General features: G+C 43.8%; 1 protein-coding gene across 2 annotated transcripts in view; it reads right to left on the bottom strand.

The window, feature by feature from the left end:
• PRIM2 (DNA primase subunit 2) overlaps nt 1-25,470 on the bottom strand; it is a 291,161-nt gene that overhangs the window by 14,869 nt on the left and 250,822 nt on the right. For both annotated transcript variants that reach the window (XM_032806250.2, XM_032806249.2), the window contains exons 11-12: nt 19,037-19,163; nt 17,317-17,399 (exon numbers count right to left, since the gene is read on the bottom strand). In XM_032806250.2, the coding sequence (XP_032662141.1) occupies nt 17,317-17,399; nt 19,037-19,163 (210 nt within the window). The remainder of the gene's footprint in view (nt 1-17,316; nt 17,400-19,036; nt 19,164-25,470) is intronic.

Here is a 25,470-nt window from a genome sequence, read left to right as displayed (position 1 = left end):
TTATCATCAGAAAGTTTTTGTCAGGGGATGGGATAGCTCAGTGGTTTGAGCATTGGCCTGCTAAACCCAGGGTTGTGAGCTCAATCCTTGAGGGGGCCATTTAGGGACCTGGGGCAAACCCAGTACTTGGTCCTGCTAGTAAAGGCAGGAGACTGGACCTGATGACCTTTCAAGGTCCCTTCCAGTTCTATGAGATAGGTATATCTCCATATATTATTATATTAATATCGTACTGTAACATCTCTGACATAATTGCAAATATAGATCTAGTAATTCAAGTGGTTGAAGCATGAAGCAATCAAGTACAACTTTTTATATTTTTATTTTCCACATTATCACTTCATATAGACGCAACATAAAATACTGCTGTGCTCCCATCAAGAAAATTCAATGTAAACCCTTTAGAAAAGTATTTGTAAGAGGGGAATGCTTTTACCTTCAATCATATTTGTCCCTTTTTGAAATGAAGTTATTTCTAGTAAAACTCAGCAGAATATGCGAGTGAAGAGTCTGTTTTGAACACCTATTAGGAACACCATCCTATCTTTTGTAAATACAATTTGCTTCCCAGTTCTACCTCATGTAATCTCTTCTGTGCTGCATTCTTATCAGCGGAATGCAATATCAGTTGAAATTTTTAAAGCTGCATAACCATCTCCTTCCCTTAAATAATCAAAATGTGTACTCTGCTTATCAAATAGAGAAAGCTGCTGGAATTAAGAGATAACCTCAGTAGAGGGAAAAAGAATTCCTGAAAAAATGTTAATTTTGAGCCCTTTTTTCAATGGTTAACCTTTCTATGTCACTGCAGTAAATTCAGGCTTCAATCCCTGCTTCCCTCATTACTGGATGCTGCATTATAGTTATTGACCAATATACAAATAAATTACATTTGCAGAATAGTTTAAACAACTACACACTGCCAAGAAAGTGCATAACTGCACTGTTTCTCTGTTACAGCCCAACTGATTAAATTTCTAAGCTTCCTGTCACTTTCTTTTAAATCTGATGTAAAAAGACGAAGGCCCAAGCTAGCTAATCAATAGGGCCTGAAAACAGGGACTAGCTATGTATCCGACATCTTGCAGGAAATAGATTATAAATAAAATAAATAAAATAAGATTTTTAAAAAGTGAAAAACAAAGAAGAAACATTGTCCAAAACAGTTCAAACACAATTTATCTTATTTTTCCCTATTATTTCTACAAAATGAAAGTAAAAGGCTATCACGGTTAACCATTGTATTAGTGTCCATAGCTAATTTTAAAATTAAAAACAGCATCCAAAAAATTCTGCCTGTACCTCTGAACTAAAAACTTAAGGGAGTCAAAAGTAACCACGGTATATTTAGTGTTAGTCATTAAAAGTTATGATGAACATAAAACACTCTCCCTAAAATCTGTATAGGCGTCATTTAATTAGGTTGAGGGGGTCTTTGGGTTTGTGTGTTTTGAACATACAATTTGTGCTCTAGAAGGTGACATGGAATATTTGGATGACAAAACACTCACTTCATGACAACCAAGAATGGAAAGCATAAAATGGATATTTTAGTGGGGATTCTCAACAGGTAAATATTTGTATGAATAATCATGTAAGATTCTTATATTCCATGTTTCATCCTTAGAACTCAAGAGCTTTAACAAAAGAGGTCAGTATCATTATCTTCATTTAACAGATGAGGAAACTGAACCATAGAAGTAAAGTGACCTGCTGAAGGCCACACAGCTAGTCAGCGAGGGGCAGATCCTGGAACTGAAGGTGGGTTTCTGAGTCTCAGTCCAGTGATTCATCTACTAGGTTACACTGCCTCTAAAGCCACACTTGGGCTGAAATCTGCTCTGAGTTGTTATAACCTAAAAATTGGAAGTTAATAGTTCCAAGTGCTGATTATGATAGGATACAGATGGAGCAATCTACTAGTTCCCAAAGAACAAAGGCTTGATAAGAATATTTCCTAGCACTGAAATCTATGTAAAGAAATAAGTATTCTTGTAAGGACGTAAAGTTCAGTCGTTTTTACATTTAAAAACATTTAGCTATTGTTCAAGGGTTATTTCTGAAATATTTGTTGGTAATTACTCTTGAAAACATGAGTTAGTACTTATTTTAACGTTTTGTGCTGTATCTATTTAGCTCATAATTTTGTTAGACATGTAAATAAATGTATTTATCTGAATTTTTCCTTTATAGCCCATTATGCTTTTTAATCTCTAATGAAGTAATTAGTAAAGAAGAAATATCTAAGTCTAATCTGTTCATCTCAGGAAAAGACAGTTACCTTTTCGTAACTAGTGTTCTTCGAGATATGTTGCTTATGTCCATTCCACTGTAGGTGTGGGTGCTCACCACATGTACCAGTGCCGGAAGTTTTTCCCTCAGTGGTATCTGTAGGGGACCGGCTCTGGTGCCCTCTGGAGTGGAGCACGTATGCACCACTATAAGGGGCGCCGCTGGCTTCCCCAACCCTCAATTTCTTCTTGCCGGAAACTCCGACAGTGAGGAAGGAGGATGGGTCATAAAAAGGACACGAGAAACACATCTCAAACACCACCAGTTACGGAAAAGGTAACTGTCTTTTCTTCTTCAAGTGGTTGCTCACATCCATTCCATTGTAGGTGACTCCCAAGCAGTACCACAAGAGGTGGGTTGGGGCTCATGAATGTGTTTATTGCAACGCAGTTCTGCCAAATCCAGCATCATCTCTGGCTTACTAGGTGATGTTGTAATGTGTCGTGAATGTGTGTACTGAAGAGCATGTCACAGCCCTGCAGGTGTCCTGGATAGGGACATGTGCCAGGAAGGCAGCCAAAGTTGAGTGAGTTTTCACTATCAGTGGAGGCACAGCCTGCACCAGCTTATAACAAGTACTGATGCAGGGGTGATCCCATTCAAAAATCTTTTGAGAGGACATCAGAAGACCTTTCATCCATGAACTCCAACCCACAGGTTGTCCACCACTGCTCTGGACAGAACATCGGGAGGAAGATATCCTGGTTCACATGGAAATGTGATACCATCTTTGGCAGGAAAGTCAGATGGGGCCGCAGCTGGACCTTGTCCTTGTAGAATATTGTATACAGCGGCTACAAGAAAAGCTACCTTCCACGATAGATGGGGAAGGGAACAAGAAGCCCTGGGCTCAAAGGGGGTGCTCTGTGAGCCCAGAGAGGACTAGGTTGAGGTCCCATTGGGGTACCAGGTCCCGGATCAACAGTAAGAGACGCTCAAGGCCCTTCAAGAACCTGATCAACATCTCATGCAAGAATACAGATTTACCCTGGATGAGAGGGTAGAAAGCCGATATGGCTCCCAGGTGCACCTTGATTGAAGAGAAGGTGCTTTAACTGCTTTAAGGTGCTTTAAATGAAGCAGGTAATCCCAGATGGACTGCAGAGATGACTGGGACATGAAAATGTTGCATTCCGATGCCCAGTAGGAGAAGTGCTTCCACTTTGCCAGGTAAGTCGCGCTGGTGGAGGTCTTTCTGCTTTCCAAGAGATCCTGCTGTACCTGACTAGAGCAGGCCTGTTCCTCTGGGTTCTGCCATGCAGCATCCAAGCCATGAGGCGGAGAGAGGTAAGGTTTGGGTTCAGGAACTGACACTGATTCTGCAAGAGTAGGTTTTGGGGGGGGAGGGCTGGGCAGTGGCCATGGGGCTGCCACGGCCAGCTCCAGGAGCATGCCGAACCAGTGCTGGCAAGGACACGCCAAGGCGATCATAACGACTTACACCTTGTCCCTCTTGATTTTTGAGAGGACTTTGCTGATAAGCAGAATCGTCGGGAAGGCATATATCAGGTCTCCCAACCATGACAGGAGAAAATAATCAGAAAGGGAACTTCTGCTGAGGCCGTTCTCTCCTTCTGCTGAGGAGAGAACGGAACTGATGAAACTTTCTGTCTGGTGGCGAATAGGTCCACTTGGGAAGACCCTCACTTGACCCCGTCAAGAGCGCCTTGATGACCACTGAATGGAGCTACTACTCATGATCAGAGAAAAAGAACCTGTTGAGGAGATCCACCAGCGTGTTCCGGACACCAAGGAGATGCGAGGCTTCCAGGTGGATCGCATGTTGAATGCAAAAGTCCCACAGGCAGAGGGCTTCCTGGCAGAGAGCCGACGAGTGCACAAGCCCTGCCTGTGGGCACAAAAAGTTGAGGCCACTTAGACACATAAAAAGTCCATCAACACCTGCACTACCCGACCAGACAGCTGGGGAAGGAAGACACTGCAGGCTAGACAGATGGTCCTGAGCTCCCTAACATTTACATGTAACGTGAGCTCCCCTCGAGACCATGTCCCTTGAGTCCGCAGCGTACTGATACGTGCTCCCCAAACTGAAGTCGGATGCATACAATGATAGGGAGTCCATGGGTCATCAACTCTCGAATGGCACTCCTTCCAGCACCAACCTTGGGCATTCCACCACTGCAGAGAGGTAAGTACCTTCAAAGGGACCGTGATGACCTTGTCCAGGTGATGTCTGGCCGGGGAGTAGACTGTCACTAGCCACATTTGAGAGGGGCGTAGTCCCAATAGTCTGAGAAAGACCTGGGCCACAGTGAGCAGATATGCAGTGACGCTGGCAATTAGATGTGACATTGCCCTGAACTTGGCCTGTGGCAGAAATACTCTGGCTCATGTAGTGTCGAGTACCAACCTAATAAACTCTATCCACTGGATTGGGACGAACATTGACATTTGTTTGTTTATCTGCAGGCCTAGAGCCCAATAAGTAGCGTGCAGCATTTTGACACTGCATTGGACTTGGGCTCTGGAGCGGCTCTGGATGAGCCAGTTGCTGAGGTATGGGTAAATCTGGATACCCCAATGCCTGATGTAGGCCACCACCATTGACATGCAATTCGTAACCATTCTTGGCGCTGTTGCCAAGCCAAACGGGAGCACCACAAATTGGTAGTGGGTGGATCCAACTATGAAATGTGGGAACTCTCTCTGGGCATGGAATATCAATATGTGAAAGTAAACATCTTTCAAATCAAGGGCGGTGTACCAGTCTCCCAAATCCAGGGAAGAAATGATGGAAGCCAGAGAGACTATGCGTAATTTCAACTTCTTGAGATACTTGTTGAGGTTTTGCAGGTCGAGGATGGGCCATAGACCCCATTTGGCCTTTGGGATCAAAAAATAGTGGGAGTAAAACCTCTTGCCCTTAAATGTAGCAAGATTCTTCCACGGCTCCCACCCGGAGAAAGTCTTGCCTTCTCAGATGGTCGTGAGAAGGGTCCCTAAAGAGGGACAGCGAGGAGGGATGGAAGGAGGGGAGAGAAATAAACTGGAGGGTATATCCTCCTGCTACTGTGTTGAGAACCCGCCAGTCCGATGTTATAGAGGCCCAGGCAGCGAGGAAGGGGAACAGGCAGTTGGAAAGTAACAGGGGAGCAGGATCCAGGACACAGGCTGGAAGGTCGCCATCGAGCACAACCCTCAAAATACCTGCTTACCACTGGTTGGTTATGGGTGGAGCTCCAGTGAGCAGAAAATGCCAGCTGATGGCCTTGGTGGCATTTATAGCCCTTGCCCTTCTTATGGAAGCGTTCTGACTGAGGTTGGCTCCCGAACCTATAGGCCTGTTGCAGCTTAAACTGCACCCTTGCCAGCTCCGGCATGTACAGGCCCAGGGTGAACAAGGTAGCCGCAAGTCTTTCAGGCTGTGCAATTTACTGTCTGTCTGTTCTGAAAAAAGTGCCAGACCATCGAATGAGAGGTCCTAGACAGTCTGTTGAACCTCTGTCAAAAGGCCCAATGACTGCAACCAGGACGCCCGCCTCACTGAAATTGCCAAGGCCATGGTTCGGGCTGCAGAGTCTGCTGCATCTGAGGGATGCCCTGGCTACCACCCTGCTCTCATCTAGGATAGCCAGGAATTCCTTCCTGGGTTCCTCTGGCAGTATGTCTGAGAACTTGGCCATTGACTGCTAGGTACTAAAATCATAATGGCCAAGCAAGGCCTTGTGGGTTGGCCACTCTCAGCTGGAGGCTGGATGTAGAATCAATCTTTCTACCAAAGAGACTGAGCCTCTTAGTCTTTCTTGTTCTTAGAAGTCGATCCCGGTTGGCCCTGCCTGTTATGCTGCTGACACAACCAATGAGCTTGGGGCAGGGGTGGGTATAAAGATACTCATACCCCTTAGTGAGGACACAGTATTTCCGCTCTGCCCACTTGGAGAGGGGGGCAGCGAGGAAGGCATGACCCATCCCTAGGCTAAGTCTCATTTGGGACTAACAACTACACTAAATCTACACTAAGGGAACTATAAAACTAACGATTTTATAATTATATACAAAAAATTCTCAACTAGGCACAGTTGTGAGGAGTAGGCCTGCAGAGGCAAGGAGACATTCCAGCACAATCCCTGACTGAGGTGCAGCTTCTGGAAAATACTTGAACACATTATTGTTTTGTTCAGTTTCAGGTCAGTTTCTAAACACCTCAGCATAACTCAACCTGCTCTGTTAGGACTTTATTGTGACCTTTGGTTACTTACTGATATGGTGCATGTGCCGTTCTGTTGCTGTTTGATATTTACTTTGTATTTTACAGTGACCACCATGAATTTCTGACAGTTCCATTTCTATAGAACATATACATAAATATTATACTGACTTCTCTATCTGCTTTAAACTGTTTCCTCAAAATGCTCAGCAGTAGTCTATGAAATCATTCTTTCAGTTTTGGCACAGTTGATGCCCCATTAATACTCCTCAATTGTTGTTTCTGGTAGGAAACAATATTTGGTCTCATGGTTTTCAGTGTCTCACATTTTGGCACTATTTTAGGTGATATTATTTTTTAATTGTGGTGATGCAATAGCTTCCTCAGAACTTGCCATCACCAGTACGGTTAAAATTCACTGCCAATAAGCAAGGCTGCTTATATTCAAGGTAACATTTATACAAGTAAAAATAAGGCTTTAAAAAGGGCAATAATAATCCCCAAATCATCTGCTTCATCAGAGTCTCTTCAAAAATATCTACACAGAGGTTCCACTACAAACAACCTTCCCTTAACTTTTCCCATTTCTTTTATAGGCCCCTGAGGCATAAACCTCAATTTTTAAGAGTGCTAGTGAAGAACACAGTAAATATCTAATAGACAAGCAAGTACACATCTGAATGAAAAGAAGGTGTCAATATGTGAATATATTTGTTGCAGTAACTTCTGGATAGATTGTTAAATGACGGTAGTCATTTTCTAATTTTAAACTTTCAAATAAAATAATTTATATTTTAGTGTTTTTTTTCAGTTTCAGAAGTCCACTGCTGAAAGTCTACTGTGTGAACAAACTTAGCTCCGCCATTTCTGTGTCTGAGTGCTTAACTTTGCAACCTTCCAGTTTTTTAACATGCTATTTTTAATTGAATATGTTTTTATACTTGTAAATTAGAAGTATCTGAAATTAGATGTTTTCCAAACTCTATTTTCAGCTATTTCTGGGAAACACATTTTCTATTAATTCGCTGGCCGTTCCTGAGTTGACAGCTGTTCAGATTTAAACGACAGTAATCAGATTCCCCAGTCTCCAAGGCTAAACTCTTAGATTTCTTCAGAGTTTCCCTCCTTCTACAGTTTGGGAGGAAATATAAGGAAATTTCTCAGGTACAATCTAGATTAATATCACAGGCACACGGAAGTACTATATATATCTTCCTAGCTATTTTTAACATTTGGAATTTCTTTTGAATTTAATATGAATATAATTTTTAGTTTGGAACTGTTTTACTTTATAAATTGTCTACATGTACAAAATGTATCAATTTATGATTAGATTGTTGAATCTTCTATTTATATGTTTTATTTCAAGTGATTTCTTGATTCTCGTTTCCCTGAATTCTCCTTTTGTAGTGTTCATTCATCTCCAATACTTTTTCCATACATGCTTCTCTCCCTTCTCTGTTCCTCCTTTAGGATTACAACTAAAAAAATAAAGGACAGTTACCTGTTCCATAACTGGCGTTCTTCGAGATGTATTGCTCAGGTGTATTCCACAGTAGGTGTGCGTGCTCACCACATGCACCAGTGACAGAAGGTTTTCCCTTAGCAGTACCCATAGTGGGGGAGCCCCACTGCAACCCCTGGAGTGGTGCCTCTATATCACGCTATAAGGGGAGCTGCACACTCCCCCCACCCTCAGTTCCTTCATGCCAGACAACTCTGACAGAGGGGAAGGAGGAAGGGATGTGGAATACACCTGAGCAACACATCTCGAAGAACACCAGTTACGGAACAGGTAACTATCCTTTCTTCTTCGAGTGATTGCTCATGTGTATTCCACAGTAGGCGACTCCAAACTATACCTGATGGAGGCAGGTAGGAGTTTAAGGGTTACTGGGGCGGAGCATCACCCTACCAAACCCGGTGTCATCCTGCGTTTGGGAGACGATCGCATAGTGCGATGAGAAGGTATGGACAGGGGACCATGTAGCAAACCTGCAGATGTCTTGAATAGGAATGTGAGCCACGTAGGCAGCAGACGAGGCCTGAGCTCTTGTCAAGTGAGCCTTCACTATAGGAGGCGAGGGAACCCCTGCCAGGTCATAACAAGTGGGTATGCACGAGGTGATCCACTGGTTGCCCCCTCATGCACTCGGTATAAGCAATGAAAAGCTGAGGGGATTTACGGAACGGCCTGGTTCGGTCTAAGTAAAAGGCCAGTGCTTTAGCATAAGGGAATGCCCGATCCAGCCCTTTGAGGAACTGGGAGGTCATGTAGCGTGAAAACACCGAGTGGCCTTGCACCGGGAGGTGGAAAGTCGAAATGGCCGCCAGGTGCACCCTGATCGAGGAGGGGGTCAGCCCTTGGGTCCTAAGGGACAGGAGGTAATCGAGGATGAGCTGGATAGATGCAGAGGAGGGGGAAGAACCCCTCTCCCTCGCCTACATGGAGAACTGATACCATTTGGTCAGGTAGGTTCGATGTGTGGACAGTTTCCTGCTCTTGAGCAGGACTTGTCTAACATCCTCAGAACACCTCCCCTCCTCCTCATTCAGCCACGAAGCAGCCATGCTGTCAAGTGGAGCACGGCCAGGTTGGGGTGGAGGAGACATCCGCCCTCCTGGGAGAGGAGTGCCGGTCGGAGCAGCAGCCTGCACAGGGGGGCCACTAAAAGCCGCAGGAGGGTCCCGTACCAACGTTGACAGGCCCAATCCGAGGCTATGAGGATGATCTGAGCCCCGTCTGCCTTCTCTAGGACCCTGCCTATCGGGGGATGGGCAGGAAGGCGTAGAACAGGCGGCCCAACCATGGGATTAGGAATGCATCCGATATTGCCCCTTCACCTTCTCCCGCCCTGGAGCAGAATCATGGGCATAGGCGATTCTGGACAGTGGCGAATAGATCTACCTGGGGAGTGCCCCACTGTAGGAAGAGCTGCCTGGCCACCTCCCTGTTTAGAGACCACTTGTGTTGTTGGGAGAAGAACCTGCTTAGGCGATCTGCGAGTGTATTGCGCCTGCCGGGCAGGTGAAAAGCCCTCAGAAGGATGTTGTGGGCTATACAGAACTCCCACACGAGCTGGGCTTCCTAGCACAAGGCCACGGAATGCGTGCTCCCTTGCCTGTTAATATAATACATCGCAGTTGTATTGTCCGTGAGGACCCTGACCACCTTCCCCCCTAGGTGCTGGCTGAAGGCTATGCACGCCAGGCGTACTGCCCTGAGCTCCCTGACATTTATGTGCTGATGCAATTCCGAGGGCAACCATCTGCTCTGGGTTTTGAAGCTCCCCACATGGGCTCCCCATCCCAGGTCCGAAGCGTCCGACACCAGATCTAGTGATGGAGGGGGTTCCCGGAAGGGGATACCCTGAAGCATGTTGCTTGGGAGGGACCACCATTGCAGGTCAGCTACTACATTGGGTGGCAATGTGACGACCTTGTCCAGGTCGCCCCTGGCCTGGGAATACTGAGAGGCCAGTCAGAGTTGGAGGGGCCTTATCCTGAGCCTGGCATGTCGTACCATGGAGGTGCATGCTGCCATATAGCCTAGGATTTGAAGGCACACCCGTGTTGTCATCACCGGAAAGGTCGTGACCGAGGTGATGAGACCTTTGAGCGTCTCGAACCTGTCCCGGAGGAGGAAGGCTGTGGCTAACAGGGAGTCTAACAGCACTCCACGAAGTGTATGCGCTAAACCGATACTAACGTGGACTTTTCTTGTTCATCACTAGGCCTAGACTCGTGCAGGTATCTAGCAGGAATTCTATCTGCGCTTGCACCTGGGACCGAGACTTGCCATTGAGCAGTCAGTCATCCAGGTAGGGGAAGATGTGCAGCCCATTCCTCCTGAGGTGGACTGCCACCACCGCCATGCATTTGGTAAAAACCCTGGGGGCCGTGGAAAGGCCAAAGGGAAGGACTGTAAACTGGTAATGGTCTGTCCCTACCAGGAAGCGGAGGAAGCGCCTGTGACCCTTGAAAATGTGGATATGGAAGTACACATCCTGGAGGTTCAGGGATGCGAACCAATCCCCTGGGTCCAGGGACAGAATAATAGAGGCCAGAGACACTATACGGAATTTGCAGCGAAACAGAAACTGGTTGAGATTCTGTAGATCAAGGATGGGCCTGAGAGCACCTTTCACCTTTGGGATCAGGAAATACCGGGAGTAAAACCCTTTGCCCTGGAATTCCTGAGGTACTCTCTCCACTGTGCCTAGGTCGAGGAGGCGTGTCATCTCTTGATTTAGGAGGAGGGCGTGTTCCGGCTCCCCAGGAATACCCCGGGGCGGAGGATGAGGTGGGGTTGCATCAAACTGCGGCCTGTACCCCTCTGAGATGGTACTGAGGATCCACTGGTCTGACGTTATATGGGACCAATGCACTCTGACGGCAGATAAATGGTTGCCAGAAACCAACTTTATTAACTGGGGGGTTTCTCCGGCAACAGGCCAGGTGGCCACTTGCAAAGAGTCAAAAACGCCTCTTCCCTTGCCTCTTGCCCTTCGAGGGGCCGGGGCATGGGGCCGAACGGGACTGGCGCTGTGACCTGCCCCTCTGGTCCCTAGGCCTTTTTGGCAGGGGCTCGTATCTGCCTCTTACGGGGGGAGCCAAGGGCTGCGGCCTGGGTTTGTCCTTGGCTGGCGGAACATACAAGCCGAGAGTATGCAAGGTGGTGCAGGAGTCTTTCATCCCGTGCAGATACGTATCTGTTTGGTCCACAAATAATGCTTTGCCGTCGAATGGCAGGTCTTGCATCAGGGACTGGGATTCCACTGACAGCCCCGACAGCAAAAGCCACAACGCCCGTCACATAGGGATAGCTGAGGCCATCGAACATGCTGTGTCAGTCGCATCCGAGGCCGCCCTGAGCGCTGCTTTCGCTGCTGCCGCACTCTCATCAACTAGAGCCCAGAATTCTTTCCTGTCCTTCTCTGGGAGGGATAGCTTGAATTTAGGCAGAGACTCCCACAAGTTAAAGTCATACCTGCTCAGGAGTGCCTGATGGTTTGACACCCTGAGCTGGAAACTCAGAGGAATAAATCTTTTTTTCAAAAGTATCCAGTCTCCTCGCATCCTTGTCCTTGGGGGTGGGCATGGGCTGCCCGTGTCTTTCATGGAGGTTAACCGATTCCACCACCAGTGAGTTCGGGGCAGGGTGAGTGTAGAGATACTCATGTCCCCTTGTTGACACAAAGTATTTCCTCTCTGCCTTCTTAGAAATGGGCAGCAGAGAGGCTGGGATTTGCCATAGAGCAAACAAAATATTGGCTACCCCTTGGTGAAGCGGTAGAGCCATGCAGCCCTGTGCCGAGGAGGACAGGACAGTAAACAAATTGTCCGCCGGTTCCTCCATCTCCTCCACCTGGAGCTGGAGGTTGGTGGCTACACGCCGGAGAAGCTCCTGATGAGCTTTGAAGTTCTCCTGAGAAGGAGGAGGCAGTGTTGCTATGGAGTCGTCCAGTGCTGATGAGATAACAGGTACCATGCCCAGGGCATCAGGCAGTGTGGTAGGTTGCACTCCATGTCTGGGTCCGGGTGTGGTGCCGGTGGTTCGGCGCCCGATGACTGGTCTTGGTGCCAAGGCGGATATGCCGAGGGAACTTGGGATGCCCCAGGCATGGAGTGGGGCCCCAGCAGTGCAGGTGCCTGAGGCCACGGTGCCCACTGGCACCACTGTCCTTGCCATGGTGCCCCTTGCCACTGAGCCGGCTGAGGCCCAACCAGGGTTATGTGTTCCTGAGGGACGGTGCAGCCTGGGGAAGGGCAGCTGGGAGCCGAGGCTGACGTGACCAAGGATCGCACGGTGTCATAGGAGCAACTCCATCAGTGCTGTCCATGTTGGGTCCAAATCCGGGATTTAGACCTCGATGATGATGAGACATAGATGTCGGAGGTGCTCTCCCTGGACTCCCGTTGGTGACTGCAGCTACAACGCATCGGTGCCGGTGACTGTCGGGATGCACTCCGAGCATGGCGTGTGCCATGGTAAGATCAGTGGTGCCGATAGAGTCGCGACCTGCTATCTCTGCGGCTGGATGAGGAGCATCGACGCTTTCTGTCCTGGTGCCTGCGGCCCCTGTGAGTCGAGGAAGATTCCGGCGACTTGCTCCGAGGTGACCCCGACAATGGAGTGGAAACATGACGCAGGCTACGGGAAGGCCCTGCGGATTGAGCAGGGACCTCAACCTGCGACCTGGCTGGTGAGGGATCGTGGGCGCCCAGCGGTTGCTTTCCTCGGGACCGGGGCCCCAACTCGGGTGGCCGCTCGGTACTGGCATGACGAGGATGTTGTGCGCTGCCTGAGCTGCCTCCAGCGTCGACGGAATCCGCATCATCGGGGAGGCACATGATGACGGGGATGGACTACTCCGCTCCATGTGAGGTGGAACTCTGAGTCCTGAGGGGGATCGCGGGCTGCCCAACTCAGGTCCAGCCTCACCCCGTCCTTGTCCCGGTACCACTGGGTCTTGCCTTGCTTCTTGGCGGGGGAGCGGTGCCAACTGGTGGATGGGGTCTTGCTCTGTACCGAGGACACGGTGCCTGGCGCCGGGTCGGGTCGGCGCACCAGTGCCGGAGCCAGAGCCGACTCCATAAGCAGAACCCAGAGCCGAATCTCAGGCTCGCACTTAGTCCAGATTTTGAAGGACTTACAAATTTTACAGAGCTCACTTATATGAGTCTCGCCCAGATAGCGAAGACACTCGGAGTGTGGATTGCTTCTGGACGTGGAATTGCAACAGGCGTCGCACGACTTGAAGTCTGGGTCTCGGGGCATGCCCCGAGTCAGGCCACTAACTGGAGAAACTAGTAATAGTCGAAGATCGTACTACTAAGGAAGACACTACAGCAAAGCTGGAGTATAAGTTCTGACTACCTTCACTGGCGGCAAGAAGGAACTGAAGGTAGGGGGAGTGCGCAGCGATATAGAGGCACCACTCCAGGGGTCGCAGTGGGGCTCCCCCACTACGGGTACTGCCAAGGGAAAAACTTCCGATACTGGTGCAGGTGGTGAGCACACACACCTACTGTGGAATACACATGAGCAATCACTCAAAGAAGAAACAATAGTCTCACCTGGGCAGTTAAAAAGGCTTCCAAATCAAAGATGGCCCATTCCTGTACCAATAGGAAAAACCTATATTTTAATCTTTCCTTCAGTATTATGGTACTTTATTATAGCAGGCAGGTTCCTAAAATCAACAGACTCTCTCAGCAGTACTCTATCTTTGTTACACAATATTTGTAAATTTAGAATACGGATTACATCTTATAAGAAAAAAGAATTTAAATGTTGTAAATTTTTATCTTAAAATGTTTTAAACTGGATATAAATATTTCCAAATGTGCTTTTTAGGGTTCTATATGGTATACAATCTTTTTATTTTCTTATTATCCCTCGTGCTGTTCAAATAGATTTGTTCCACATTATTTTCATAGATTCATATATTTTCTCAGAACTCTTTTTCTTTGTCATCTCTTTCCCCTTCCATGTTGTCCATCCCTATCCCCCGCATTCCCCGCCCCTTCGACACCCAATATGATTTCAGCCAACTTCACTTTAAATACTGCACTACTCTACCTCACCCACCATGGTGCTAGTTATATTAATAGTGATTGCAAACAATATATGCTAGGAAACGCCTGAAGATTGAGCGGGGGAAATTACATCACAGACCTATGGCCAGGCCAGGGCCCCAGCTGCGAGTGGGGCTAGGGCAGTGGGGTGGGGCCAGAGTGGGGTGGGGCCAGAGCAGAGCTGGTGACAGAGTGGAGCTGGGTGGCACTCCCTCCCCACCCTCCTGTAGAAGCTAGCCTGGGCCCCACTGAACCCCCTGAATGTTCCTCCGTGTACCCCTAGGGTAGCATACCCCACGGTTTGGAGACCACAGTTTTATAAGAGTATAGAAATACATTTATTTTAATATATATTAACTCCTCACTTAAAGTCATCCCCATTAAAGTTGTTTCGTTGTTACGTTGCTAATCAGTTATGGAACATGCTCATTTAAAGTTGTGCAATGCTCCCTTCTAATGTCATTTGGCAGCCGCCTGCTTTGTTCACTACTTGAAGGAAGCAGCTAGCTGGTGGGGGCTTGCAGCTAGCTGGTGGGGGCTTGGAACCAGGGCGGACTGGCAGATCCCTATATTTGAGGTTTGAGCCTATGGAAACATACTCCCATGCATATGTCTATTTCTGCACACAGCTTGGAAAGTGTACCTTACAGGTATATTTTCAAAGCTGTAGAGGGGGACTTGTTTGAACAACTTTGATAAGTTTTGTGAATTGTGCAGCTAAATCCCTGGTCACAACTCTGAAAGTTTACCCCAAATGTTTTTAATTTCATTTTTACATTTACATCAATCATTTTACCTTCTCTGCTTTTGTCAGAAATCAATGTTTCCTATTGCTATTCTTCCCAACAGAAAATATTTTTTTCTAGCTGAAATTTCAGACTGGTAAATAATATTGTTTCTTTGGACTGCAGCCTCCATTCGCACCCTGAACTCCAGCAATGGTTAGGAACTGCCTACCCACTTGGTTTACAGAGGGTTTTGGTTTTTTTAATAATTTAACTAGTTCAATAAGGGTGGTGCTTTTTTTAATGTAATTAGTTAAACCCTAGTGTGGATGCAGTTATATCAGTATAAATATGTCTTATACCAGTATAGCCTATTCCTGGAAATTTACTTTTAAAAGAATATTACAAATATAATAAAAATATAATAAAAACAGTATAACTGCATCCATGCTAGGGACTCATAACACTTTAAATATACTAGTTTCAAACAAATGTAGTTAAAGTGGTACAAAAACTGTGTAGACTCACCTTGAGAATAATACAACTAGATTGCATTAATGTAAAGAACTACAGTGAAAAAAAATGGGCATTTTAGGATCAAATTTATTTTAATAACTATTTTTGTGTGAGAATTGCTCCTGTAGAATGGGAACAACCAGCCTTCTGATATATAATTTTTTTTTAATATAAGGCAGATGGCATGACCCAGTGAACAGGTCACTGGACACAGATTAAGGAGAAATTATTTTTATTTTTGAGTCTGTCACTATTCTGCCATGTGAATATGAGCAAGTGACTTCACCTGTCTTCAATCTCAGTTTCCCTAATTATAAAATGGGAATAAGAATAGTTACCTTTGCTCAGAAAGCACTATGAGATCTACAGATGAAAAAGGTAAATTATTGTTACTATTAAGAAAATAGTACTTTCAAGGGAGTTAGTGATAATGGCTTCAGAAATGCTACCTCAGTGAAGCCAATTCCTACTTTAGGAAACAAATATAACTTACCTGAGCTAAGGAACTATGATAAATATAAAGAAACTACTCCCTCATCCAAGTACATAGGATCATAATCTCAGATCAATTAGATGAATTGGTGTTGGTCCTGCTTTGAGCAGGGGATTGGACTAGATTACCTCTTGAGGTCTCTTCCACCCCTAATATTCTATGATTCTATGATATCAACACATAGTAAAAGGTCCACGAAGTGGCTGTTTCCCAATGTCTCTAATGATCAGTTGTGGGAAAAATCTCAACCGGCACCAAGGTCTGAAGCACATAAAAAGAGAAGAAACTCAATGAAGGTATCACTGATAGCTGACATTGCTTAAGACAAATAAATAATGTGTTATTTACTGGCCTGAGGCCAGAAAGACATCTGGCTATTGATTTGCAACTTCTAGAGCAAGGTCTTTCATTAGGGGACTTTACTTTTATCTGGATTAATAAAAATAAAAATAAAAACAAAACAAATATATTCCTGTGAGAGAGAACCACGAGTTTGGGGCCTTCCAGAACTGGCTAAGAATATGTATGCCTACACATAAATACTATAGACACTGCTATTTAATCTGTACACTGACTGTTTCTGCAGCAGGCACCAAGAAAGACATTTCAATGGGGTTTTCAAATTTTCCTCTAACTAGTTCAACTATCTGTGTATGCCAGATTCCTTATCTTTCACATTATGAGGGAAGAAAAAAATATTTTCTGTTGATTATAGCCTTAAAATAGGTGCTGGCCATCTAAAGTACATTTTTTTAAAACTTCTCTGATGAACTTTCTCAGCTGAGCTCTGTGATCCATTTGGCTTCATACAGCAAGGGACTTGGTTGTCCTTTTATACAATCAACTCCTCTACCAGCCGAAGAGTGCAAGAAACCACCTCCCCAATGTCAAAACATTCTTATTCCTTCAACACCTCTTAGTCACATGAGGTTTTCAGCAATATTTTATTAATGCTCCCTTTTAAGAAGGTACTGAAATCTTTGTAAGATTTTGCAAAACAGTATCATGTACTTGTATTGATTAAGGTAGTTCAGTACAATAAGTCAAATATTAAAACAAATATAGGTGGAACTAATGGATTATTAGAATTTTATATTACATAGAACAGTGATTAATGCATATCACAATTTCCATTGACTACGCAGCACTGTAACTTCCCCAAAAAAAGAATAATGCTGCCATTAACTGCCAACTTCATTAAGAATCTTTAATAATAAATTGCAGTAAAATAAATTTAAAAGAGAACAGTGATAAATCCCTTATTGTCTCCCCTGCAATATAAAAAATTACTAATGTTGTAAATTTATGAGCCAATAAGTTGAAAAAAAAGTATGACTCCATTTAGCTGTAGGGTGAAAACATTATCAGCAAAAGTAATAATGCAGAAAAGCCACGACTCTGACTTAATTCTTTTACAAGAAGAGAGATTTCACCTACACTCTGACAAGTTGTACATAGCATTTCCGCATGGATATTAAATGAAACTGAAAGACAGTGCCTGATTCCTCATTACTGAGAAGTCCAAACAGAATACACCTTACCTGAGTTATCCCAGTGGGAGGAATCTTGTATGACTGTAGCTTCTGCTTCAGTAGCTCAGGATCACTGTGGCGGAATGGGCACCCTGACGGGGAATAAAAAACAAGCACACAAACAAGGTTATTTACCCAAGAGTTAGCACAATAATACACTCGGGAGACTGACTAAGCTGTTCTTAATTGTCTAACAGCTTATTAATAAAGAAGTTAATTGCCCATGTGTGCAATTGTTATACTCTTTTTTTTAAAAGATTACTTCACCGTATGGTTATCAGGGCATTACAGGCTCAAGAGTTACATAATGCACTACAACATAAGCAGGCCAAGATTCACATTCATTGAATGGAAAACAGTTTTAATTAGGTTCCTTATTAACAGACACAAACAGTCACAAAACAGCTATCACACTGTTACATTTAAAATAATCTCAAATACAAAAAGTAACATTAGGCTGTGACGAACACACACCACAGACAGGAAAACTAACGTAGAAGGGGACTTGATCCTTAAAAGGGACAATAGTATTTATTCCATAGTGAAAATATCTTCAAGAATCCCATCACTGAAAACTAACAAAAGCAATTCTTGTTGCACACAAAGTCAAATGAGTGACTTATTACTAGTAAATACAGGTTGTGTGTAAAGCATCTAAGGGTGTGTCTACACTACAACAGGGAACTAGCTTTACAGCCTGGGAAGACATAGCACTAAAATAGTTGTGTGGACATTGCAGCACTGGGAGAGACTCAGGCTAGCCACTCAAACTCAGAACCAGGGGATAGGCTAGGCTTAAGCTTGGGTGGCTAGCCCAAGCCTCTGCCACTGCAGCAACATATCCACAGTGTTATTTTAGATGCTAGCAGGAGCCCCACTAACACAATCTGTCTAACCAGGCTTAGACTCACTTCCCTCTGCAGGGTAGACATATTCTAAGAGACTGAAGAGCACAAGTCGTATGAATTAATGCCTTTAATTCCTTAGGAACTTTTGAAAGTATCTCCCGTAATGCAGTGCACTGCACACACGCGCGCACACACACACACACACACACACACAGGCTGTCAAACAGCAGCTCAGCTGGATGAATAGTCCAAGACACCACTTATCTGCCATAGTCTTTTCAAAATAAGTTAGGATCAAGCAGTGGATAAAAGTCTACTCTAGGAACAGAAGGTCCCCCAGAAAATTTCATGCAGGGAGAAAAGTAACATTTATGAAACAATGAAAAGGAGAGTTTTATATATCATTCTATACCCAGGACTGGGTCAGATTTAGATAAACATGTAAAGTCGAGATGTTAAATTTCTTAATTAATCTTTGTTCATTAAACAGACTGACCACGAGATTCAAATATGAACACTATTGCTGAAGTATTAGCCTATTAAAAACTAAATGGATGCAATATTACTGGAGCATGTTAGTCAACTTGAAAGTAGAGCTGTAAGAAACTTCAGTGCCTGTCTTCTAAGACACTTACAAAGCAAATTGGAAAGTGGGGAAAAGATTAGTGAAGAGCTTAGTAGAGAGCATATTGAACTACAGCTGAATGAATTTCTCTTGCCTGACCTCATAAGTCAAATCACCAGAAGAGTAAGAGCACTAGCTTGTCAGCTATGATTGGCATAAGCCACTAATTCCTGCCAGTAATACAACCATCCAATCAGTTCTCTTCCAGAGCTTCTGGTTTCCATGCACTGTGAACATGTCAGTTACAAATACTCACCATGATAATCCCCTTGACTTGGTGGATTGGACAGGATAATCTTCATGCAGCTGAATGGTGTATAATCTGTCCTCTTGCCTTCTTTTCCATAGTTATGGCGGATGCTGTAGGCATACCCTTTGTCAAACTGAATAGTAAAAATATTTAAAAGCAGATTAGTTCCACGTGAACTGCATGTTGTATCAGTGATTCCAGCTACTCTACAGGATGAAATATTGGACTATGAAAATATACCTGCCAAAACCATTCAAATGGAAAAAGCGAGCGAGAGAGAGATTAAACTGCATTATGATCTTAAAAAGTAAAGATTTTATTTAAATTGGAGTAATGGTATTTCACAAAGATGAAGACTTCAAACCTTTGAACACTCCGATAGATGGCTGCGTAGCTGGTCCATGGGCCCCTGAGGCGAAGTCTACACTGCAATTAAGTACCCACAGCTGGCCTAGGTCAGCTGACTTGGGCTCAGGCTGTAAAATTGTGGTACAGATGTTTGGGCTTAGGCTGGTGCCCAGATTCTGGGACTCTACCCACTTGGAGGGTTCCAGAGCTTAGGTTCCAGCCCGAGCTCAAACATCTACACTGCAATTTTACAGCCCTGCAGCCTTAGCCCAAGTCAGCTGACCCAGGCCAGCCATGGGTGTTTAATCGTTGTGTAGACATACCCTGAGTAAGACCACGCAGCTTTAATCATTGCCCTGTTAAAGGCTGTGAGGCTCTAGCCCTTGGAACTTTGATCAGTCCAGCTGGTTGAAGTCTCTGAGTAGTTAATCACTCAGCGATGGTAAGCGGAGGTAAGCAGGGAAGACTTGGTATAGAAGTCATTTAGTGGGTGAACTCAAGATCTGCAAACAGAGGCAGCTAGGAGAGGAGTTTCAGAAAGAGTTAGAGGGAGAGTATGAAAGGGTTTCATTCCAGATTCAGCACTACACGTGATATCAAGATGTGCCATATTCTCTTTCCTGCCTGAAGACAGAAGAGATTTGCTATGCATGAAGTGCAAATTGGTGCCATGCTAGAAGAAAATATTCTTGAATTGAAGAGGTAAAGTGTGATGTTACTAAGAATCAGAGAAGCTGAGGAGTTCCTAGACAATTAGATTCTGGAAACACCAGTATCTTGGTTCTAGGAAGGATGGAGCAGGCCACAAAGGAATTGGAGAGGGAGGAAGTCAGAGAGAAGGCCTGACAGTTTGTAACCACTAGAGGCAAGATGTCATGCATTCTACATGGTTGGAGATAGAGGAGGATAAGCAGATTGTAGCCACCAGAAAGAAGAGAAGCAGAAGGAAATCCACAAAGCTGGAAATTTCAAATCGATACCAAATCCTCAATATGGAAGCTATGGAAGACATGTCTAAAGATCCAGCAGGCCCAAGGGAATGGAGAGATGTATGGGACACATGTGGATGGCACCTTGGCCCAAACTGTAAACAAACAAAAACAGAAGAAAGATGATCCTTATGGGAGATTCAATACTCAGAACATCCAAAGAACATTTCTACAAGGAACAGACATACAATAAGAGACCATGCTACCTTTCTGGAGCCAAGACACAAGATATCACTCTAAAACAAGACAGCTTCTGAAGTCTATGCCCAAGGATCATCCACTGGTGATGGTTCGTATCAGCAGTAATGACACTTCATTGTGGGATATCTCACACATAATAGATGACTTCAGGGAACTCAGAGGCATACTGAAGAAGAAGAAGAAGAATGTCCATGCAAACCATTCTGAGATCCTTCTTGTCCCATGAGCAAAAGAAGGCAGAAGATTCTGGAAGAGAATCATTGGCTAGATAAGTTGTGTAGGATGGAGGGGTTTGGTTTTGTGGAATATCAGTCCACCTTCCATGAGGAGAGGAGGCTATATTATTTGGATGGCCTCCACCTCAGTAGGAGGACTGATCTCCTTAGGAACAGGCTGCCTAGAGTAGTCAGGAGGGGGTTAAACTAATAACAAAAGGGAGGGTAAAGAGAGGGAAGATGTGAGCACTCAGCACAAAAATCGAGATTAATCAAAAATTAATCAAGAAACCAACGGATATAAAGAAGAGAAATTCCTGGATTGCCTATATACTAATGCTAGTAACATGGGTAACAAACAAGATGGACTGGAATTGCTCATTGCATAAATTTGATCTAGCTGGTATTACTGAAACCTGGTATGTTAACATGAATGATTATAACCTATTTAGGAAGGATCAAGAGGACAAAAGGAGTGAGGAAGTGGCATTACCTGTTTCCTAGGTCACTGATAATGCAGAAGTTAATGACCTTGAATGTTTATGGATCAATGTCCTAACAGATAAAGCATAAGAATAGGGTATTCATTGATGTCTGCTACAGCCCACCAAATCACACTAGAGAACAGGATGACTGGTTTCTTACACATCAATCTATAATGCATAGGGAAAAAACTCTGCATATCAATTTGAGTGGCATATGCTGGAAGCCTCAGGCTTCCATTATTAAAGTATCCTTGGAATTTCTAAACATCATAGATGAGAATTTCCTAACTCAAAAAGTCTTGTGGCCAACATGGGTGAATTCTATATTAGACTTTACCCTAACAGTTAAAGAGGAAGTGATCACAGAAGTAAATGTTAACAGTAGCATAGGTACAAGTCTTCATGATATGATCACGTTTACAATGTGCAAGTAGAATAAAGTCCAAACCAGTAACATATATGCTTGGTGCTTTAAATGGGCCAGTTTCACAAAGCTGAAAACAATTATGAGTCAAATCAACTGGAAGAATTTAATCAGAAAAATATGAATGACAAGAATTCCTCACTAGATGTCCCAAAAAAAGACAAAATCACACAATTAAGGAAGAATGCTCTGCTAGTTTAAAAGCCAATCTGGTTTCGAGGGGAAGTGAAGGCTTCTGTAAAAATAAAAATAGAAAAACTAATTTATAGCAAATGGAAGAAAGGAGAGGCTGATGGTAATGAATACTAATCAGAAGTTAGGAATTGTAGAAAATTGATAAGAGAAACCAAGGGACACAAGGAAAAATCTATGGCCAGCAGAGTTAAGGACAACGAGAAGAAGTTTTTAAATACATTAGGAACAAAAAGAATTGTGACATAGAATTGGTCCAGTTGCTAGATAGATATGGTAGAATTGTAACAACAAAGCAGAAAAGGCAGAAGTGTTCTATAAATATATCTGTTCTGTATCTGGGGGAAAGCAAACAATGTGATCTCGTCAAACGGTGATGAGAACATTATTTCCATTCCATTATCATCTTTGGAATGTTAAACAGAAGCTACTAAAGTTAGACATTTTTAAATCAGCAGGTCCAAATAATTTGCATCCAAGAGTTTTAAAAAAGCTGGATCATTAATTTGATTTTCAATAAATTGTGGAGCACTGGAGGAATTCCAGAAGACAGGGAAAAAGCTAATGTTGTGCTATTTTGTAAAAATGGTCAGTGGAATGAGCTGGGTAATTATAGGCTTGTCAGCCTGACATGAACCCCAGACAGGATAATTGAGTGGCAGATAAGAGACTCGATTAATAAAGAACTAGAGGAGGGTAATGTAATTAATGCCAGTCAACATGGGGTGATGGAAAACAGATCGGGTCAAACTAACGTGAAATCTGTTTTTGATGAGATTGCAAGTTTGTTTGATAAACATGATAGTGTTGATACTTAGACTTCTGTAAGGCATTTGACTTGATACCACATGACATTTTGATTAAAAAACTAGAATGATATAAAATTAATGTGGCACACATTAAATGGATTAAAAACTGGATAAATGAAAAATCTCAAAAGAAGAGTGTAAAGAGGGAAACATCACTGAATGGATGTTTCCAGTAAAGTCCCCCATGGACTGGTTCTTGGTCTACACTATGTAACATCCTTATCTTGACCTGGAAGAAATCATAAAATGATCACTGATAAAGTTTCCAGATGACACAAAATTGGAGGAGTGGTAAGGAAGGAAGAAGACAGGTTATTGATTCAGAGCATTCACGATCGCTTGGCAAGCTGGATGCAAGCAAACAATATGCATTAGAGTATGGCTAAATGTAAATGTGTACACCTGGAAACAAAGAATGTAGCCAGACTTACCAAATGGGGGACTCTATTCTGGGAAGCAGACTCTGAAAAAAGTTTGGAAGGTTGCGGTGAATAACTAGCTGACCATGACCTCCCAGTGCAACATTCTGGCCAAAAGAGCTAATGTGAACCTGGGATGCATGAACAGAGGAATCTCAAATGTATTTGGCACTAGTGAGACCGCAGGTGGAATACTGCGTCCAGTTCTGGTGTCTACAAATCCAGAAAGATGTTGATAAATCAGAGACGGTTCAGAGAAGAGCCATGAGAATGGTTAAAGGATTAGAAAAAATGCCTTATAGTGATAGACTCAAGGAACTCAATCAATGCAAGCTTAACAATGAGAAGGTTAAGGGATAACTTGATTACAGTCTAGAGGTACCTAAATGGAGAATAAATATTTAATTATGGGCTCTTCAATATAGCAGAGAAAGGTATAATATGATCCAATGACTGGAAGTTGAAGTTACACAAATTCAGATCGGAAACAAGGCATAATTTTTTATTGGTGATAATATCATTAGTAATTTTCTAAAAGATCTCTAGACATTATTTTGGGGAAGTTCTACATGGTACAAAGGAGGTCGGACTAGATGGTCTGCTAGATCCTTGGAATCTATGGGAAAGGAGCAGATAGGGTCATTTGAATCATTAGTTTTCATACATTCTACAACAGTGGCCCATAGTGAAATATTTAAAGAAAGATTATTTTCGTCAGGATTACACAAAGTAGCTCACACATTCCTTAGCAACAGTGCACTATTATTTCAGAGAATTTAAGGTAAAGAAGCTTGGGAAAATATATTGAATGCCAACATATCAGAGTACCCTTTTCCTGAGGTCTGCAGTTTTTGACATTTAACTTGTTAGTCAGGGTGAGCACTTTACTTTCAAGTTCACAAACTTGGTTGCTCTCCCAAGAGATATAGCTTTTACTCATGCTCCTATTTTTTTTTTCTTGTAGTTGACTCCTCTAAAGTTTATGTTGATGTTCTAAATTGAGAAGCTGAATTTTAGCAAATTCTGCTTGAGTATCAATACACAGAACATAATGTTTCAGTTCACTGGGAGAGTGACTAAAGAATAATAACGGAAGATACATATATGAAAAGTAACTTAGAAAAAGTAATAGCAATATAGCCTTTTGTATATGCTGTAGATTACATAAATGTGCAAACTACACATATTGCTATGCTGTAATATATACAGCAGTACTTAAGAACAAGTTCAAATTTTAATTTTAGAGACAGCAGTACACTTCACATGGGAAATGAAAAACTTTTCAATTTTTCACATAGTGGAAACTAGCACCATGTAAAAGAACAGCTGTACTCTCATTAAAGTTTAAGTTGTTGTAATTAACTCTTTGTGTAAAACTTTGTCTCTGGATTAGGTTTAATTAACAATTGCATCGATTTCTGTCTGCTTGTCACAAACCACTGAAAAGGCTTTTGTGGCAGGTTTTTTTTTTGGTTCCTTTCTACATAAGAACGGCCATACTGGGTCAGATCAATGGTCCATCTAGCTCAGTATCCTCTGCCGTGAGCTGCCTGTGGTCCTACAGCTCGTCTAGCCAGCTAGGCACCTGGTCCTCCTTCTCCAAGAGCCACACAGCAACTGAAGGCTCTACTCTGCTGCTTGCCTTTTATCTGGTCCTTGTGGCCCCTTACTGGTTGCTCCAGCAGGGGACTTCCAGACATAGTCAACCCTGCCACACTCTCTTTTTAAACAAAAAATGTTTTTCCATGGTTAAATGTATGCATTACCCAAATCTCCCAAGCCTGCCAATTCTATCTAGCAGCAAGAATAAGCACTACTCCTGAGCCTCTGACATCTGAAAAGGATCATGCTGCTAATTTTTAAAATAGAAAGTTTAACAAAGGAAAGTTAGTCTCCCATTGCGACTTCTGAACAGTTTGTTAAGGAAATCCAAGGGATTCTCAGATCATCTCCAAGAAACTTTTTTTAACAACCACAGCAAATCACACCGTAGTGCAGGGTGGCCAACCTATGGCTCCAGAGCCACATGAGGCTCTTCAGAAGTTAATATGTGGCTCCTTGTATAGGTCCTAACACCGGGGCTGGAGCTACAGGCACCAACTTTCCAGTGTGCCATGGGGTGCTCACTGCTCAACCTCTGGCTCTGCCACAGGCCCTGCCCCCACTGCACCTCTTCCCATCCCCTCCCCTGAGTTTGCACATCACAAAACAACTGATTGGGAGGCACTGATTGGCAGGGCTGCCGGTGGGTGGGAGGTGCTGGGAGTGGGGGGAAACTGATGGGGGGACTGCTGACATAGTACTGTGGCTCTTTGGCAATGTACATTGGTAAATTCTGGCTCCTTCTCTGACTCAGGT

This window comes from Chelonoidis abingdonii, chromosome 3 (genome assembly GCF_003597395.2).
Source record: "Chelonoidis abingdonii isolate Lonesome George chromosome 3, CheloAbing_2.0, whole genome shotgun sequence".
Taxonomy (NCBI): Eukaryota; Metazoa; Chordata; order Testudines; family Testudinidae; genus Chelonoidis; species Chelonoidis abingdonii.
The sequence above is the reverse complement of the archived record's forward strand: the minus strand, read 5'-3'. Positions and strand labels throughout refer to the sequence as shown.